This window comes from Oryctolagus cuniculus, chromosome X, assembly GCF_964237555.1.
Source record: "Oryctolagus cuniculus chromosome X, mOryCun1.1, whole genome shotgun sequence".
In the NCBI taxonomy this organism is placed as follows: Eukaryota; Metazoa; Chordata; class Mammalia; order Lagomorpha; family Leporidae; genus Oryctolagus; species Oryctolagus cuniculus.
The window spans coordinates 108,052,775-108,071,281 of record NC_091453.1 but is presented as its reverse complement, the minus strand read 5'-3'; the positions used below and the strand labels follow the sequence as shown (position 1 = coordinate 108,071,281).

The following is an 18,507-nucleotide window of genomic DNA, read 5'->3' as shown; positions in this document are numbered from 1 at the left end:
CCCACAATATGGCGCTGGGAGAGAAGAAAACAGCTTCTACACAGCTGCCTCCAGTTCAACCAATAAACTGTAGGACTTGCTCCTGATTGGAGGAGAGCAGCGTACTCGGCGTGTGGGCAGCCGAGTTGGGATTGGCAGAGGAGGACTATAAAGGAGGAGAGAGACGGCATGCACCAGGAACATCTAAGGGGAACACCTGTGCAGCCCCCGAGAGAGCCGGCCGGCGGTGTGCCGCTCCCCTGCGGAAGTGGGGAATGTGGCAGGGGGAACTGCCCTTCCACGGAGGTGGAAGGGATAGTAGCCAACCCGGGAAGAACCAGCAGCAAACCCGGGGAGGGCCGAGCAGACGAAAGAACAGCGCAGGGTCCTGTGTCGTTCCTCCACGAAGAGGGGGAGCGACAAGTTTGAGTCCTGGCTGCTACAGGACCTCCAGCCACTTACTAAACTACATGTACACTGGGGAAAGAACCACCACACATTTCCAGTACGGGACTCAGCATCTAAACTGCCTGAGCCCGAGACTGGAAGCATCATCACGGACCCCTAGTGGACTGGGGGGCTTATGAAGTGCTGCCTAAAATAGGCCTCACAGTGGGCCCGCTGAATTTCCCAGGGGTCATTTCCTAGCCCCCAGCATGTACCTAGAACTAATTTGGGAGTTGGAGTAACACCAATGTGTCTTGGCCTGTGGGGTAAAGGTTATCAGTGAGGAAAGTCAAGTGGACAAGATGGTCATTTGTGATGACTATTTTTGTGTGTCAACTTGGCTTAGGCTATAGAGTCCCATTATTCAAACACTGGTCCAGGTGTTGCTATGAAGGTATATACTGTAGATGTGGTTAACACCACAATTGGTTTTGTTTTGTTTTTACAATTTATTTATTTATTTGAAAGGCAGAGTTAGAGAGAGGCAGAGGCAGAGAGAGAAAGATCTTCCATTTGCTCCCCAAATGGCTGCAAAAGCCAGGGCTGAGCCAGGCTGAAGCCAGGAGCCAGAAGCCTCTTCGAGGTCTCTAATATGCGTGCAGGGGCCCAAGTACTTGGGCCATCTTCTGCTGCTTTCCCAGGCACATTAGCAGGGATCTGGATTGGAAGCCAAGCAGCCAGGACTTTAACTGGTACCCATATAGGATGCCAGTGCTGCAGGTGGCAGCTTTACCTGCTACAATACAGCACCAGCCCCCTACAGTTTTTTTTTTTTTTTTAAGATTTATTTATTGGCCGGCGCCGCAGCTCACTAGGCTAATCCTCCGCCTAGCAGCGCCGGCACACCGGGTTCTAGTCCCGGTTGCCCCTCTTCCAGGCCAGCTCTCTGCTGTGGCCAGGGAGTGCAGTGGAGGATGGCCCAAGTGCTTGGGCCCTGCACCCCATGGGAGACCAGGATAAGTACCTGGCTCCTGCCATCGGATCAGCGCGGTGCGCTGGCCGCAGCGCGCCGGCCACGGCGGACATTGGAGGGTGAACCAACGGCAAAGGAAGAACTTTCTGTCTCTCTCTCTCACTGTCCACTCTGCCTGTCAAAAAAAAAAAAAAAAGATTTATTTATTTCAAAGTCAGTTACACAGAGAGGCAGGGTTGGGGGGAGAGGTCTTCCATCTGCTGGTTTACTCCCCAGTTGGTCCCAACGGTCAGAGCTGCACCAATCCAAAGCCAGGAGCCAGGAGCTTCTTCCAGGTCTCCTACACAGATGCAGTGGCCCAAGTGTTTCCGCTGCCTTCCCAGGCCACAGCAGAGAGCTGGATGGGAAGTGGAGCAGCCGGGACTCAAACTGATGCCCATATGGGATGCCAGCACTATAGGCGGTGGCTTTTCCTGCTATGCCACAGCACCAGCCCCGCCCCTACAGTTTTTTTAAGAAGAAATTATGGGGCCAGTGTTGTCACAGAGGGTAAAGCCAATACCTATGACACCAGTATCCCATATGGGTGTCAGTTCATGTTCCTGCTACTCTACTTCGAATCCATCTCCCTGCTAACGTGCCTGGGAAATCAGAAGATGGCCAAAGTGCTTCAGCCCCTGCCACCACCTATGTGAGAGACCTGGATGAAGCTCCTGGCTCCTGGTTTGGCCTGGCACAGTGCTAACCATTGCAGCCATCTAGGGAATGAACCAGCAGATGGGAGATGTTTCTCCCAGTCTCTCCCTCTCTTTTTTTTAACTCTGACATTCAAATAAATAAATCTTTAAAATAAATGAAAGATCATCCTTGATGACCTGGGTGGGCCTCATCCAATCAGTTGAAGGCCTTAAGAGCAAGCTATGGTTTCCCTGAAAAAATTCTGCCTGTGGACTGCAGTGTCAGCTCCTGTTTTGTGAATGTCATACTTGCCTAACCAGTGCCCACAACTGTATGATCCAGCTCCTTGCCATATACAGAAAAACCACACAAAATGACCTAGTCAATTGCATGAGCCTTCACAACTGGCTACCAGGAACTGGGACTTGAGCAAAGTAGCCACAATGGCTGAAGCAGAGGCCCACAGCAGACTCCTGATTACCAAACTGACTAAACAGGCCTCCTCTGACAAGTGGCTCTGGCTCGAGGACTCAACATCAGTTTTGCTAGAACTTCTGAGACCTGCCCTGTAAGACTTTCTTTACTCACCTTCTTTCCTTCCTTGCTTCTCCAGAGGTCAGACATGCACCACAGTCTGACAGCTTTCCCAGACTCCTCCATCTCCTGCTCCATTTTCCTTTTCAGGTGTTCTATCCCTGGGGAAAAAAAAAGCCCTGTACCTGTAATCAAGGACCCAAACTACCACTCAGGGTAACATTAAGAAAGCGTGCTCACTGTTAAAGCACTGGCCCTCCCATTGGCAGGGTCAGAAATTCAACGTTAAGGGGCCAGCCTTGTGGCATAGCAGCTTAAGCTGCCACCTATAGCACCAGCACCTCATAAGGGTGCTGGTTTGAGTCCTGGTTACTCCTGATCCAGCTCCCTGCTAATGTGCCTGGGAAAGCAGCAGATGGCCCAATTGCTTGGGACTCTAAACCCCCATGGGAGACCCAGATGAAGCTCTGAGCTTTGGCCTGGCCCAACCCTGGCTGTTGTGGCCAGCAGATGGCGGATACCCTTCTCTGTATCTCCTTCTCTCTGTGTGTGACTGCATTTCAAATAAAATCTTTTTTAAAAATGAGAACTTAAAAAAAAGAAATTCAACATTAAGACTGCAGCAGGATAACTAATACTCAAACAGTAGTACACTTACACTTTGTGTTTCTGTGTGGGTGCAAACTGTTGAAATCTTTACTTAATATATACTAAATCAATCTTCTGTATATAAAGATTGAAAAATGAATCTTGATGTGAATGGAAGGGGAGAGGGAGCGGGAGATGGGAGGGTTGCAGGTTGGAGGGAAGTATAGGGGGAAAAAAGCCACTCTAATCCATAAGCTGTACTTTGGAAATTTATATTTGCTAAATAAAGGTTTAAAAATTTTTTTAACTAAAAAAAAAAAAAAAGACTGCAGCAGGGCCTGTGAACCAGTTCCTGCCAAATTCATAAGGGGCTGAGTGCTATAATAGAAACTAAGATTCAAAATGAGAAGGAACTACCAATCAGACCAAAGGTGTGCGATGGAGCTACCAGTGTTCCCACCTGAGCAAGAGCGGCTACGTGAAAAGCAAACCAAGCACAGAAGGTCGCCTGGCGTGTCTGCACACAAAACAGGAAGCTGACTAACCAAAGGTAGAAACAATCCTAACGTCCGTCCCAAGGAATGGAGAAACAAAGCGTGGTCTCTCAACAGGATATTATTGAGCCTTAAAACAGAGTGCAGTACTGATACATGCTATAACATGGATGAACCTAGAAAACATTATGCTTAGTGAAGGAAGCCAGACACAAAACGCCACTGCTGTGTGATTCCTGCTCTGTGGAGCATCCCAAACAGGCAAATCCATAGACACAGAAAGCAGATGGGTGGCTTCCAGGGACAGGGAGGATAGGGGTAATGGCACGTTATTGCTTAATAGGTATTAGGTTTTATTTGGGGACAATGTGAATGCTTCAAAACTAGACACAGGTGGTGTTTGCACAACATGGTGAATATAAGTGCCACTGAATTGCTTTGAATTGGTTAACTTTATGTTATCTGCATTTCACATCAATACAAAGAATTCCAAGGGAAAAAAGTATGTGGAAAAATATCTCAACCAAAAAAAGAAAAAGACAAGACATTTAAAGCTGTTTTCAAACAGGGTTTAGAGAGGGAGCTGGTTGTTCTTAAGAATCCCATCAGGCACTGGCGTTGTAGTGCAGTGGTAAGCTGGCTCCTGTGATGCTGGCATCTCAGATGAGCAACAGTTTTGAGCTGCAGCTGCTTCACTTCCGATCCAGTTCTCTGCTAAATGCGCCCAGCAAAGCAGTGAAAGATAGCCTGAGTACTTGGGTCCCCAAACCCATGTGGGAGACCTGGATGGAGTCCCTGGCTCCTGGCTTCAGCCTGGCCCAGCCCTGGCTGTTGTGGCCATTTGGGGAGTAAACCAGCAGATGGAAGATCTCTGTGTCTCTCCCTCCCTTCCTCTGTAACACTGCCTTTCAAATAAATAAAATTAATACTTAAAAAAAAAAGAATCCCATCACATTCACCTCCAGCTGTCTGAACCTAGTTAAACCACACTTCACTGCAGTTCTACCTGCTAACTGGAAGTCTTAGAATGCTGGGTTCTCAACATTGAAGACAAAGACTAGGCCTCTAGAATTGTCTGTAATTTTCCTTTTCTGGCAATTTCATCTCAAGCTGGGGGGGCTATGGGCCCCATGGCCAATTTATGAACGAAAATTCAGGACACGTTCTCTGTTAAGTTCCAAGTATATTTCCAGGGATGATGGATTGTACTAGAAAATGCAGGGTATCTGCCAATGAAACCACAGCCTTCTCAAGGACTCCACTACTCAAGGGATTTTTTAAAAATCAGCTCTAGAGATTTCATATGGAGAAGTAATGGCGTAGCTGAATCTGACTGCATTTTAGAAACACATTTCATTTCCAGATCTACCGAGCGGCTGAACTGGCTTCAGTGACGCCTACGCTCACTGAGATTTGAGGACTCCCGCTCCCGGGAGCTACGGGACTTCTTCTGTCTGTGAGATCGATCTCGGCTCCGACTTCTACTCCGATGGCTCCACCCATCCGAATGCCCATTGTGCCAGCTAGAACACGCGTCTGAGCTTCGTCCTTTGTCCCTATCCCTGTTCCTTTCTTCTCTGGCCTCTCTCCTGTCGGAGGACCTGTGCTCATGCTTGGATTTCTCCTTCTTCAGCTCCCTGGCCAGGTCCTCAACTCCACCGCGGGGGACAGTTCTGACCTCAGGGGAGACAGGGTAGTGCTTCCGTGCTTCCCTGGACTCCGACTTCGGCACCTTCTCGGAGCCCTTGGTGCTGCTTGTCTTAGGGCCAGGCTCATCCTTTTCCTTTATTGTCTTGCTTCTGGGCAAGGAAGAGGGAGATGGTTGCTCGACCAGTACTGTCCGGTCACTCTTCTCTTTCTCTTTCTCTTTCCGTCTTTTCTTTTTTTCCATTTTGTCTGGAGAAGAAGGGCGACAATCGGTAACAAAAGGGAAATAGAACTCCCTAAAGCCATGTCTTTCCTCTCCGTGTACGTGACATCCAGCAAAGGTAGACCAGTTTACCAATGCCTGCCTGCCGGGAGGGGAGCCCATGGGCAAGGAAAATAGGCTGGGCAGCAGCGTGAAGCCGTCACCCTGTGCTTCTGGGAAAGTGCTGCGGGGAAGCAACTTCGATGTCTGTCACCCGCAACGTCAAGTTGCTGGGCACGGCCATTCCCACTCCAGTCTCTCTCTGAAAACCACATGTCCAGATGCAGTCACAGTGGACTAGGGGTGAGGAGTTCAACGTGTCGATTCTGGGGAACACAATTCAACCCAGAACAGGAGTCTTCTGCTGACACCTCCCCTTCCCCAATTAAAATAAGGTCCCCCCACCTCTCCTTCGCATACTTATGACCCGATTATCAACCATCAATGAACTCTAGGAGGAACAGATGCTAAGACTGCCAAGTTTCTCTTGGGTTTGAATGTTTTACCTTTTTTGTGCTTTTTTATGGGTTTCTCTTCTTCAGAATCCTCAGATGAACTCGGTGAGGGGGTATTAACACCACAGCCCATCGCCTGGAGCTCTCTGGTCACATCGTCCATGTCTTCTGAGACTTTAGGAACCCGATAATTAGCCACATGATCTACCCGGATAGTTCTTCCTTTGATCTAAGAAAAACAGGCAGCGTCTCAAAAAGGCAGGCTTCATTTCAAACTGTCCAGCTGTTTGAACGCCATCTATTACCCTCTCTCTAATTCTATTACGGCGCAAACCGCCACAGCAGACCCACTCAACCAGTCTGAATCACTGCAGGTGTGCCTAGATGGTAACCCATTCAGCCTTTAGGGCAGCGGCAGCCAGCTGGGCCCGGGACAGTTGTACTAGCGTTCTCATCGGCGTACCCCAGGGCGAGATACAAATACTTTCATGTGAACAAAGGCCGAGAAGCACTGCCCAGGAGCACAAGCATCACAGAGGACCATGAGAATTCAGAGGGACAGCAACCAACTGCCCCACTCTGTAATACCGTATCATTAGCTGTCCTGGAAAAGCCTGGCAGCTAGAAGGAATTCCTGAAGTCTAGCTTAAGCTCAGCACAGTCGTTAGGAGGAGGTAAAAGTGGACCAACAAGTAGAAAGGTGAGAGAAATGGAGAAAAGACCAATTTCTTCTTCTTAAGCTCTCATGCCTTGTTCTACCCTCACCATACCAGAACAATCAGCCTACATCGATTCCTGTGCTGTGAATCACAACTCCCACAGGGGAATCACAAAATTGCTCCTCACTTAAAATTCATTCTGGGACAGGAGTTGCAGTGCAATGGGTTAGGCCACCACCGGGCATGCCTATATCCCATATTGGAGTGCCTGTTTGAGTCTCAGCTGCTCTGCTCCTGATCCAGCTTCCTGCTAATGAGCCTGGAAAGGCAGCAGATGATGGCCCAGGAATTTGGGCTCTTGGCTGTGGCCTGACCCAGACCTGGCTGTTGTGGGCATTTGGGGAGTGAATCAGAGGATGGAAACACTTGTGTTTCTCTCTCAATGTCACTCTGCCTCTCAAATAAATATAAGTAAATCTTTTTTTAAAAAAATTCTATTTTCTGACAGATACAGACTTATTACATAGACGAATTAATTTGAAATTTGAAAAGCTTAACTTTTATTGTTCCAATTCAAGAACAGATTTTTATTCTGTTCTTTGGGCTTGAATACCTTCATCAACTATCCTATTCTCCATTCTGAAACATTTTTAGAAGCCTCCCTTTTATGGTAACTCCCTCTGGCTGCTGGCTCCCTTAAAAATTAAGCCTGGCACACTGCTCCACTCTGTTCTATAATCTCCAGCCACTCCGTACTGGCACAACCAGTGACAAATTCTCAAAGGCAGGAGTCACATCTGAGCCTGAACAATGCTCACTCCAACTGAAGGGTCTTTGCTAAATGAGTGTGGGGATCATGTGGAGCACAGATAAACCTAACTTGTCCCATCCTCTTCTCTCAGCTCCAGGCCTCACTCACAATGGGGGAGATGAGAGGAAAGAGAGAAGGGAGAAATCCCAGAATGAGTTTTTTGTAGAACTGGTCATCAGATTTTCACCAGAGAATTTCCAGGGCCCAGTGTGCTAGGGCACTGGAGACACATGACAGACAGACATGGCTGTGTCCTATGAGGCCCAACTCCACCAACATAGCACACATGGAAAAACACATTTGCTAGTCTCTTTGCTCTCCAGTGCACCAGAGATGAGGGCAGAGGGTGAAGAGGGAAAGGTGAAAAATGCAGGATGGGATGGGCGGCAGGCATGTTCCTGGGGAGAAGGCTTGCTCACATACGGGGGAAAGGAACAGGTCTTGACAGGGCCATGGGCCAACAGCATCATCTCCTGAATCACTTTCTGAAGAATGCCTCCACACCTCTGTAGTCCTTGCCACACACCCAGCTGCCCAGTACTGCCCCTGCACCTGTACGGATAGACACACAGAGTCCAGCCAAATTCTGTTCACTAGGCATGCTCACCTTGATCCCATTAAAATTGTCAACAGCCAGAATCGTGCTCCTCTGGTCTTCATAGCAGAGGAAGCAGAAACCTTTGGATTTTCCAGTCTTCTTGTCCCGCACGAGATTAATGTTAACAACCTCCCCATATCTATTTATGTGAGAAAAGAGTAAGACATCATTGACTCAAAATGCAAAAATATTCAGACTGTTCATAATAAAACAAAATTCAACAATGTACTCCAGGCAGGAAACACATCTAGAACAAGGTAAGATAGAAAGGTTGAAAATAAAAAAAGACCAATTTAAAAAAGGAGTGGAAATACTAAGATTGAAGACAAATACAAGGCCAAATTAAAAACACTAAATGGGACTATGAGAGCATGAAAACTCTTTTACCTTGAAAAGGGTTCTAATATATAACAAAGGTATAAGTCATTAAGTTTTATGCATCAATTAAGAAATCCAAATTTTTGAAAAGCCAGTAGAAATACAAAAAGAAACTAATAAAACTGTAAGAGATTCTAACACATCAGTAGGTTCATAACAAAGTTAACAGAAATAAGATGAGAAAATAGACAATTGTATAATAACAATAAACATAATTAACATACCAATAATTATATTAAATATGAAAAATCAGGCTAGTACATATATAGCTATTTTTGAAACCTATAAGAAGATGACAATTTCTTTTCAAGAATTCATGAACTGGCCGGCACCGCGGCTCACTAGGCTAATCCTCTGCCTTGCGGCGCCGGCACACCGGGTTCTAGTCCCAGTCGGGGCACCGGATTCTGTCCCGGTTGCCCCTCTTCCAGGCCAGCTCTCTGCTGTGGCCAGGGAAGGCAGTGGAGGATGGCCCAAGTACTTGGGCCCTGCACCCCATGGGAGACCAGGATAAGTACCTGGCTCCTGCCTTCGGATCAGCGCAGTGCACCGGCCGCAGTGCGCTGCCCGCGGCGGCCATTGGAGGGTGAACCAACGGCAAAGGAAGACCTTTCTCTCTGTCTCTCTCTCTCACTGTCCACTCTGCCTGTCAAAAAAAAAAAAAAAAAAAAAGAATTCATGAACTTTGGATTAAAACAGACTACAGATTAGACCTCAATAAAGTTTGAAAATAGACCTCGATAAACTCCAAAAATTAGACTAGACTACGTTATCCAACCACAGTTACAGTGTTGGAAATAACGTTTTAAACAAAAAAAATACCCTACTAACAAGAACTTGGAACCTACTCTTCTAACCAGTAACCAGAAGAAAAGAGAGTAAAATAAAATAAAGCTAAAAGTCAGTGGTAGACTATTTAGAAAAGAACAAAAATACAAAGAATATACACCAAAATTTATAGGATGTGGTTAAAACCATACTCAGGAAAATCTATAACCTTAATGAATTTTGTTGTCTAAAAAACAGAAAATGAATATAAAATGAAAGCAAACTCATGAAAGACGGCTGCAATAAAGATAAAGCAGAAGTTAAATAGAAAAAAAATCTAGGGGCCAGCATCCTAGTTCAGTGGGTTAAGCCTCCAGTTGCAACACCAGCATCCCATGTGAGTGCTGGGTCACGTTCCAATGCTCAGCTTCCAATCCAGCTCCCTGCTAATGTCCCTGGGAAAGCAGCAGCAGATGGTCCAAGTGCTTAGGTCCCTGCCACCCACGTGGAAGAGCTACAAGTTCCAGGCTCCTGGCTTGGGCCTGGCCCAGCCCCTGCCATTGAGGCCATTCAGGGAGTGAACCAGTAGATGGAAGATCTTTGTCTCTCCCCCACCCCCTACAGTAATTCTGCCTTTCAAATAAATAAATTTTAAAAATTTATCTTGCTCCTTACAAAAAGATAAATTCTAGATAAGTTAAAGCTCATATTATATGATGTTATATGATCACACACATCTTACATAATAGAAAATACTAGAGGTGATTAAACTAAGGTCAGAACTATTTAACGGCATATTAAGTATGGACCAAAGCAAATGAGATAAAACAGAAGAAATGAGAAAGAAGAAATAAAACTATTTCCACAGTTTATACATTAAAATATATATAGAAAACCCAAGAGAATGAATAATAAACTGATTTAAAAAACAAGCAGTATAATAATTCAGCAAACAGGAAATAAAGTTAAAAATCAATCATCTTCTTACATACAAACAATAATCCATTAGAAGATACAAGAGAAATCCCAGTTATAATAGCAACAAAAGATAAAATAGTTGGAAACACATTTAGCGACAAGCAATGTAGATAGCCTACATAAAGAAAATAAAAAAAAAAAAAACCTGGGTGAATATTTGGCATAGTGGTGAAGACGCCTGCATCCCATATCAAAGGGCCTGGGTTCAAATCCTGGCTCTGCTCTTCATTCTAGCTTCCCACTAGTGCACGCCCTGGAAGGCAGCAGGTGATGGGTTGATATCTTGGTTCCCTGCTATCCACCTGGAAACCTAGACTGAGTTCCAGGTTCCTGGCTTCAGCATGGCCCAGCCCCGGCTGTTGCAGGCATCTTGGGATTGAACTAGCAGATGAGAGATTGCTGTCTCTCTTTCAAATAAATTAAAAATTTTTTTATTAAAAAAAAAACTCCTGAAAGAAAGACAAAAACACAGATTTGAACAAATATAAAAAGACCCATTATTCCTGGATAAATGAATTAGCATCAAAAAGATATAAAAATTTCCAAGTAAATATATAAATGTAAAATAACTCCAATAAAAGTATAAGTTTTTCATTTCCTGCAGCCGGGTAAGTTGACGTTAAAGTTCTTGTGGGGAAAAAAAAATTAACATATAAGAACTGAAAAAAAAAACCTTTAAAAAAGAACAATGAGGAGAAATAAGCTAATCAGATAGTAAACACACTGAAAAGCTTCTAGAATAACATTGTACTGGCAAGTGATTAAACACAGCAGCAGAGCAGAAAAGAAAGCCAAGAAAGAGACTAATGTATATATGAAAAAAAATTACTATAAGATAGGATGGCATCTCAATTTTCTGGGGGAAAATATGACTTTTAATAATGGTTTGGGGACAAGTGGATAGCAATTTGAAAAAGGATTGAACTAGATTCATGCCTCACACTGTCAACCAGACTCTAAATTGGTCAGAGATTTCAATACACAAAATTGAAACCAAATACTAGAGAACATGGGTATGTGGGTGGGAGAAACACCTTCCAATTATGAGTCGCAATCCAGAAACAATAAAAGACATAAATCTGACCACATAAAAATAACACACTGAATAGAGATACCATGAAAGTCAATATGAAGAAGGCATTTGGGAAACGAACAAGCAGACAGCCAATCCCTCCCTGTTTCTTTCTTTCAATAAAATGAAAGTAAAGCAGTCATTTGTTTAAGTTTGTGGAAAAATTGAATTTAAAACAATTTGTTTTGAAATTCTTACATTTTTTCATAAGCCACATTCTCCACAAACTTTCTGAAGACCCCCTGGTATGTACACGTGAAGAGAAGAAATGACAAAGCCGATGTGGCAAAATGCTAACATCTGTAAAATCTAGGTGGAGGGGGCACAGGCATTCTTTATATTATTTTATAACTTTCATTGTTTTAAGCCTGAAATTGTTTCATAATTTAAAAACATTAAGATTTACTTTAGTTACCTGAAAGGCAGAGTGGCAGAAAAAGAGGGAGAAGGAGAGAGAGGGAGGGAGGGAGAAGGAGAGGGAGAGAGGGAGAAAGAGGAGAGGGAGGGAGAAGGAGAGAGGGAGACAGGAACAGAGAGAAAAGAGGGAGAGAGAGGAGGAGGGAGGAAAGGGAGAGAGAGGGAAAGAGGGAGAGAGAGGAAGGGAGAGGGAGGGAAGGAGAGGGGAGGGGAGGGGCAGGGAGCAGGAGGCTCATTTTCTTTCACTGAGGAAGCCACTGCGGTTGCATACAAACATTTACATATGATAATGTATACTGTAATATAACTTGTAATAGTAAATCATTGGAAATAATACCCAACATTATTTAAAAAAATAAAGATGAGGTCTTTATTTTATCTAAGCAGTAGAAGATGGCCCAAGTCTTTGGGCTCCTGCACCCACGTAGGAGACCCAGAAGAAGCTCCTGGCCCTGGCTTTGGATCGGCGCAGCTCTGGCCGTTGAGGCCCCATCTGGGGAGTGAACCAGCGGATGGAAGACCTCTCTCTCTCTGTCTCTACCTCTCTCTGTAACTCTGTCTTTCAAATAAAATAAATATTTAAAAAAAAAGAAAGAAATATGCCAACATGTTAAGTTCTTCCTTTTTTTTTTTGACAGGCAGAGTGGACAGAGAGAGACAGACAGAAAAAAAGGTCTTCCTTTTCCGTTGGTTCACCCTCCAATGGCCCCTGTGGCCGGCGCACCGCACTGATCCAAAGCCAGGAGCCAGGTGCCTCTCCTGGTCTCCCATGCGGGTGCAGGGCCCAAGGACTTGGGCCATCCTCCACTGCACTCCCAGGCCACAGCAGAGAGCTGGACAGGAAGAGAAGCGACCAGGACAGAATCCGGTGCCCCGACCGGGACTAGAACCCCGTGTTCCGGCGCCACAGGCGGAGGATAAGCCTAGTGAGCCGCGGCGCCGGCCAAGTTCTTCCTTAAAAGTACATTCTACATTCTTCTTTACACTTTTTGCTTTGTGTTCAAGGTTCTAAAACAACTACACATTTTTTTGATAATTTTTTTTAATAGACATCACTGCCTTTTTTTAAGATTTATTTATTTATTTGAAAGGCAGAGTTTCAGAGAGGCAGAAGCAGAGAGAGAGAAAGAGAGGTCTTCCATCTACTGGTTCACTCCCCAAATGGCCACAACAGCAGGAGCTGGGCCGATCCAAAGCCAGGAGCCAGGAGCTTCTTCCAGGTCCCCGGCATAAGTACAGGGCCCAAGGGACTTGAGCCATCTTCTACTGCTTTCCCAGGCCATGGCAGAGAGCTGGATTGGAAGTGGAGCAGTTGCGATTTGAACTGGCACCCATTTGGAAAGCTAGCACTGCAGCCGGTAGTCCCACCTGCTACACCACAGCGCTGGCCCCAATAATTTCCCTAAAATGCATTTTGGGAAAGCCATCATTATCAGTGGCCGAGGCAATCTTCATGGAGAGAATGTATAGACAGAAGAGAGAACTAGAATAAACATACAGACTAGCAGAGCACCACTCAGTGCAAGTAAAAAATAAAAACAGCTCCAAGATGAAGGCTGGATCAGGTAAAGGTACCCACAAAGGGACAGAAACTACAGTCTGCACATGCCCAGAACTTGCCAACACCCAGAAGTTAGAGGTGGCAGACTCTTCCCTGCCAGGACCCATGGCCTCTCTGGGCTGCCCAGGCCCTCCACCAACGGCCTTCCTCTCACGTGTGTTCGCCAATTCCTTTCCCATGGTTGGCTGACCAATCACTTGGCCAGGGCTGTCTGCCTACCGGATGCCCCAACCATCCCACCACAGCAATCCCTCTGCCAGGTTCACAGCCCATGTTTGCTTACCCGGCCCTTCCTCTATGGTCCTCTGCCTATACTTGCTGTGCGACTTCTCTGCTTCTGGAGGATACACAACCCAGAGGCCATGGCCCTCTGCTCCTGTGAGCTGCCAAGACCTTCTGGCCCTGTGGATTGTCTAACCACTCTGTTTAGCTCCGGGGTTGTGTATCAGCCACCAAGGCCCTCTCCTATCAGGTGCTTCCACCAGTACAAGCTACCAGCACCCTTTACCATCAGGTGCTACTGATTCATGCCCTCGGCAGAAAGAATATATGAGCCTCCTATTCATTCTCGTTGCTCATGGGCCACTCTCAAGCTCTCGGTACAGACAATGGCTCTGCTCACTAACTTTACACTCATCTAGAAAGAATACAAGCTACCACCTAAACATTCTGGTTTTCCCAGATTCCTCTGTGCTTTGCCCTAATTCTACAGTGTCACAGAAGTGAGAGCTCAGAAGGAACCCGTGATCATGGGTTACCCCCAGTCTGCAGGAGCCCAAGAAAGTGGGCCAACATGAGATCTTCCTGGGAGTTCAATCTGTTTCTGTGTAGACCCAGGCTGAACAAGCCTCAGTGAAAATCCCCAAGACAGCTTTCAAATTATTCAACTTCTGGGGTCTTTCGTCATGTCCTGAGACTGATCTAGACTAATGCAAAAGTTCCAGCCCTCCACATTCAGGGATGCCATCAGCCTAGAATTAAAATATATGGCTTTTGTGATACATGCACAAAATGTATTATGAAAGTACACCACTTGGGGCCGGCGCTGTGGCTTAGCGGGTAAAGCCACCACCTGCAGTGCCAGCATCCCAGATGGGTGCTGGTTCGAGTCCTGGCTGCTCCACTTCCAATCCAGCTCTCTGCTATGGCCTTGAAAAGCAATAGAAGATGGCCCAAGTCCTTGGATCCTTGCACCCCACATGGGAGACCCAGAGGAAGTTCCTGGCATCAGATCAGTGCAACTCCAGCTGTGGCGGCCATCTGGGGAGTGAACCAGCGGATGGCAGACCTCTCTCTCTCTGCCTCTATAACTCCACCTTTCAAATAAATAAATCATTTTTAAAGAAAGAAAAAGGAAATAAAAAGGAAAGTATACTACTTTGTTGACCCAGAAGGCAGGAAGTGAAATGGACTTACTGTGAGAATACACAAATGACATCCCCTTCAGTCAGTTCATAAGGAAGCCCTCCTAGAAGAGAAAAACATTTCAGTTTGAAATTTAGCAAATGACTCCTAAGTATCATTATCACTAGGTCGGGCACTGGGGATACAAAGAGTTAGCAGACTCCACCGTCAAAGAAATCAGTCTGATACAGTGACACAAGTATATATAAAAAAGACAGTAGTACAAAGGAGTGATTATTTTTGAGTGGAAAGGTCAGGTCACCACAAGCCAAACTCATCCGATCACTCAGTTCTCCTCACACTGAAAATCCTACGGACAAAGCAGTTTCTACCACAAAACTCTGCTTCTAAAACATACCTTAAATTTATTTTTTTTTAAGATTTATTTATGTATTTGAAAGTCAGAGTTACACAGAGAGAGGAGAGGCAGAGAGAGTCTTCCATCTGCTGGTTCACTCCCCAGATGGCTGTAATGGCCGGAGCTGCATCGATCCGAAGCCAGGAGCCAGGACCTTCTTCCCGGTCTCCCATGTAGGTGCAGGGGCCCAAGAACTTGGGCCATCTTCTACTGCTTTCCCAGGCCATAGCAGAGAGCTGGATCGGAAGTGGAGCAGCCGGGACTAGAACCGATGCCCATATGGGATGCCAGCACTGCAGGCAGCGGCTTTACCCACTACTCCACAGCACCGGCCCCCATACCTTGAACTAGTATGCTTATTTCCCCTGGTTTTATAGGTAACATCCAAAACCAATTTCAATATATCATTACCCCACCTCACACCTACAAAGGATCACACAGACTACTGTTAAGCATTTCATAGGAAACAATATCCCCTCCAAACCTCATCTTTAAAACTCAGGTGTTAGTACTTGCCTCAAAGGCTTCTTATAAGAATGAAATAAATGGTGAAATAACCCTGTTGAAGAGTCACACTGTAGAATTAGCGGCTGTGATTCAAAATGAACACAGGGATGGTAGTTTGGCCATGGACCAAAGACAGCTAGTTAGTTAAAGGAGGGGCATGAATTCTGAGGGAACGGGAAAGGTGTAGGGCAGTTAGGAGTAATATAGGATAATGGTGAGGACCATGAGTTTTAGAATTCCATACTTCCGTGGAGATCCATTAACGTCTCTGTGCCTCAGTTTTCTCACCTGTACAATGGGTGGATGAGACAACCACGGTCTCCGACAAAACAAGTGGCAAGACTGCTAGCACAGGGACATAAAAGTGGACGATAAATGTGCGGAGGAGTGAAAGGCAGAAATACTGAAAGGGACAAAAGTAGGCCAGGAGAGAATATAATACTGCAGAGGAAAGACGTGCATCCTACCCAAAAAGATCCAGGCGCTGTCCTTGTACTCAGAGTGCCACGACACCTTTTCCGCTACCCCAAGCTGGACCTCCCGCTCATTCAGCTCGTTGATCAGCTTCACCTTAGTTAAAGGGCTGCACAAGGAAAAGCAGACATAGCTTAGTCCAGCCAAACTACCGGACTAGCCACTCTCTACTCTCCGCGCCTCTCCCGCCCCTCGGCCCTATAGACGGTCGACCACCCCAGCCCCGGTGGTCCACCCCAGAAAGCTGCTCCCCCAAACCCAAAGGGAAACTGAGGCCTTACTTCATTTCGCAGGCTTCCTCTATGCACCTAGGAGTCAGCTTCCGGATGGGGCTGCGCGGCGCATGCGCGACCCCGGCGCCGCGCGCCCAGAGGCGTAGGCAGTTTACGACGGAAGAAGTCGGCGGCGCGGGATTATGACGTCAGCGCTGTAGTGCGGAAGCGGCTTTTCAGCGCTCCGTGGAATTCCCACCTCTGAAAACGTAGTTTTGTCTAGTTCCTACCTTCCCTCTGTAAAATGGGGCAAGGGTCCGAGCCCGGGCTGTTACCGGAGCCCTGGCTCCTGATCGATGCCTAGCACTGATTATATTATCTCTGAGCGTTTACGTAATGAAGACTGGTTTGCTTAATGAAAACTGAGCAAGATTCTTTGTGTGGGGGGGACTTTAGTCCCAGCCCTCGCTCCCACTGCAAAGCCCTACAGGGATCTTCGCTCCCAGTCAGTTGTGCACACACAACCCCATCAAAGCGTCCCTGTTTAGGAGTTAGGGCAGAAAAATGAAGATAGGTAAAAGGTGTTACCGGTCACGAAAGGGAGGGCAGTTGCTGGAGCGAATCTCGTGAGTTCTTTCCTCAGCTTAGTATAGAAATAAAGAGCCGGGAAACAATTTGCAAAGAGGCAAAAACTTTTATTTGATTGGCAAGCGACAGACAAAGCGTCTGGTCCGAGGGGCGAGCAGGCAGAGTGCCTGAGCAGGACACTGGCTTTGTGCCCCGGATTTTTAAGGCATTATTGTCTGTTGATTGGGTTATCCTACTGGGGGGTGCCCATTGAACAGGGAGTTTCACATTTGTATGTGGATTGGCTTGGGGATCATGGAGATAGCGGGGGCGGGGAGGGGGGAGGGTCTCCTGGAAACTGTCCATCTCCTTAGGGGCCCAGCCCCCTCCTCTGCTAGCTCTGGGTGGAAGATTGCAGCCACCCTGGAGGTGTGATTTAAAGCCATAAGGTCCTAAGATAGCCTGGATCTCCTGGAACCAGCCTGATACCACCACCACCACCACCACCACCACCACCCCCCCCCAGGGACTCATCCCCTTCCCCTGACAGCTCTGAGTGAAAGATTGCACCCACCCTGAAGGTGTGATTTAAGGCTGCAAGGTCACACATGCAGCACAAGAAGCTATTAGTGGGGGAGATGCCAGTTGGTCTGGAGACAGGCTTTCCAGCCACAGCTGACAGCTTGCTTGTGAAGGGCATTCTACCTTTGTCTGAAGGGGCCCACAGACTCCAGCCCCACTGGCTGGCCTCAAAAGGGTAAATCAAATCCCAATGCATCTGCAGGTGGCCAGCGTGCCTGTACAGGCTAAACTGACCACTCCTAGATTGATGGGCACTACTACACTCTTTTCCATAGCCTCTCTCCTAGTTGACCAGGAGGCAGTAATTAATATTGTGAAATTAATAGCTAACAATTGAGCAGATGATGTGCTGTGCTAATATGTGCTGAGCAGTTTGCATGTACTGCCTCTCCACTTTGGCAACCATGAAGTAGATGCAATTACCATTCCCATTTTATAGAAGAAAAAACTAAACTTCAGTTAACTTGAAAAGTGCTTTCTCTGCAGACTAGGTTGGGTTAATTAGTCATTATTCAGTATCTACGAGTCTATTTGTCTTGTATAGCTAACATCTGTAGATAGGAGTCTTGGGGTGGGTTTCCTGCCCTCTTGAGGCGACAAGATATGTTTGCTTGGTAGTTTGTTGTTGTTTTTTTTTTTTTTTTTTTTTTTTTTTTGGCAGGTAGAGTTATAGACAGTGAGAGAGAGAGAGAAAGGGCTTCCTTCCGTTGGTTCACTCCCCAAATGGCTGCTAAGGCCAGCGCTGCGCTGATCCAAAGCCAGGAGCCAGGTGCTTCTTCCTGGTCTCCCATGTGGATGCAGGGGCCCAACCACTTGGGCCATCCTCCACTGCCCTCCCAGGCCACAGCAGAGAGCTGGACTAGAATCCGGAGCCCATATGGGATGCCGTGCCACAGGCCGGGGATTATCTAGGAACCAGTAAAAGACGTGGTGATATACAATTTTCCCTCAGTATGCATGGGAGATTTGTCCCAGAACACATACACACACGCCACCAGCGCCTGTGGATACGGAACCCAGAGGATGCTCAGGTCCACTATAAAAAATTGCATTATAGGGGCCGGCGCTGTAGTGGAGTAGGTAAAGCTGCCGCCTGCAGTGCCAGCATCCCATATGGGTGCCGGTTCGAGTACCGGCTGCTCTACTTCCAATCCAGCTCCCCGT

At 46.6% G+C, this 18,507-nt stretch overlaps 1 protein-coding gene across 1 annotated transcript; it reads right to left on the bottom strand.

Annotated features, from left to right (window-relative positions):
• Positions 1-3,965: 3,965 nt before the first annotated feature.
• RBMX2 (RNA binding motif protein X-linked 2) lies at positions 3,966-16,450 on the bottom strand. Its single transcript, XM_008273191.4, has 6 exons — positions 16,264-16,450; positions 15,976-16,091; positions 14,656-14,707; positions 8,075-8,204; positions 6,049-6,226; positions 3,966-5,529 (listed from the first exon to the last, which is right to left on the bottom strand). The coding sequence occupies exons 1-6, from the start codon at positions 16,266-16,268 to the stop codon at positions 5,021-5,023; spliced, it is 990 nt and encodes a 329-aa protein (XP_008271413.1). The 5' UTR covers positions 16,269-16,450; the 3' UTR covers positions 3,966-5,020.
• Positions 16,451-18,507: the final 2,057 nt, after the last annotated feature.

What these genes read in the sequence shown, in the direction of transcription:
- RBMX2 (XM_008273191.4), bottom strand. An exon ending in GTCATTTGTGTATTCTCACA is followed by an intron (nt 8,205 to 14,655) that starts GTAAGTCCATTT and finishes TCACATAAATAG; the next exon opens with ATATGGGGAGGTTGTTAACA. An exon ending in CATAAAAAAGCACAAAAAAG is followed by an intron (nt 5,530 to 6,048) that starts GTAAAACATTCA and finishes CTTCTTCTCCAG; the next exon opens with ACAAAATGGAAAAAAAGAAA.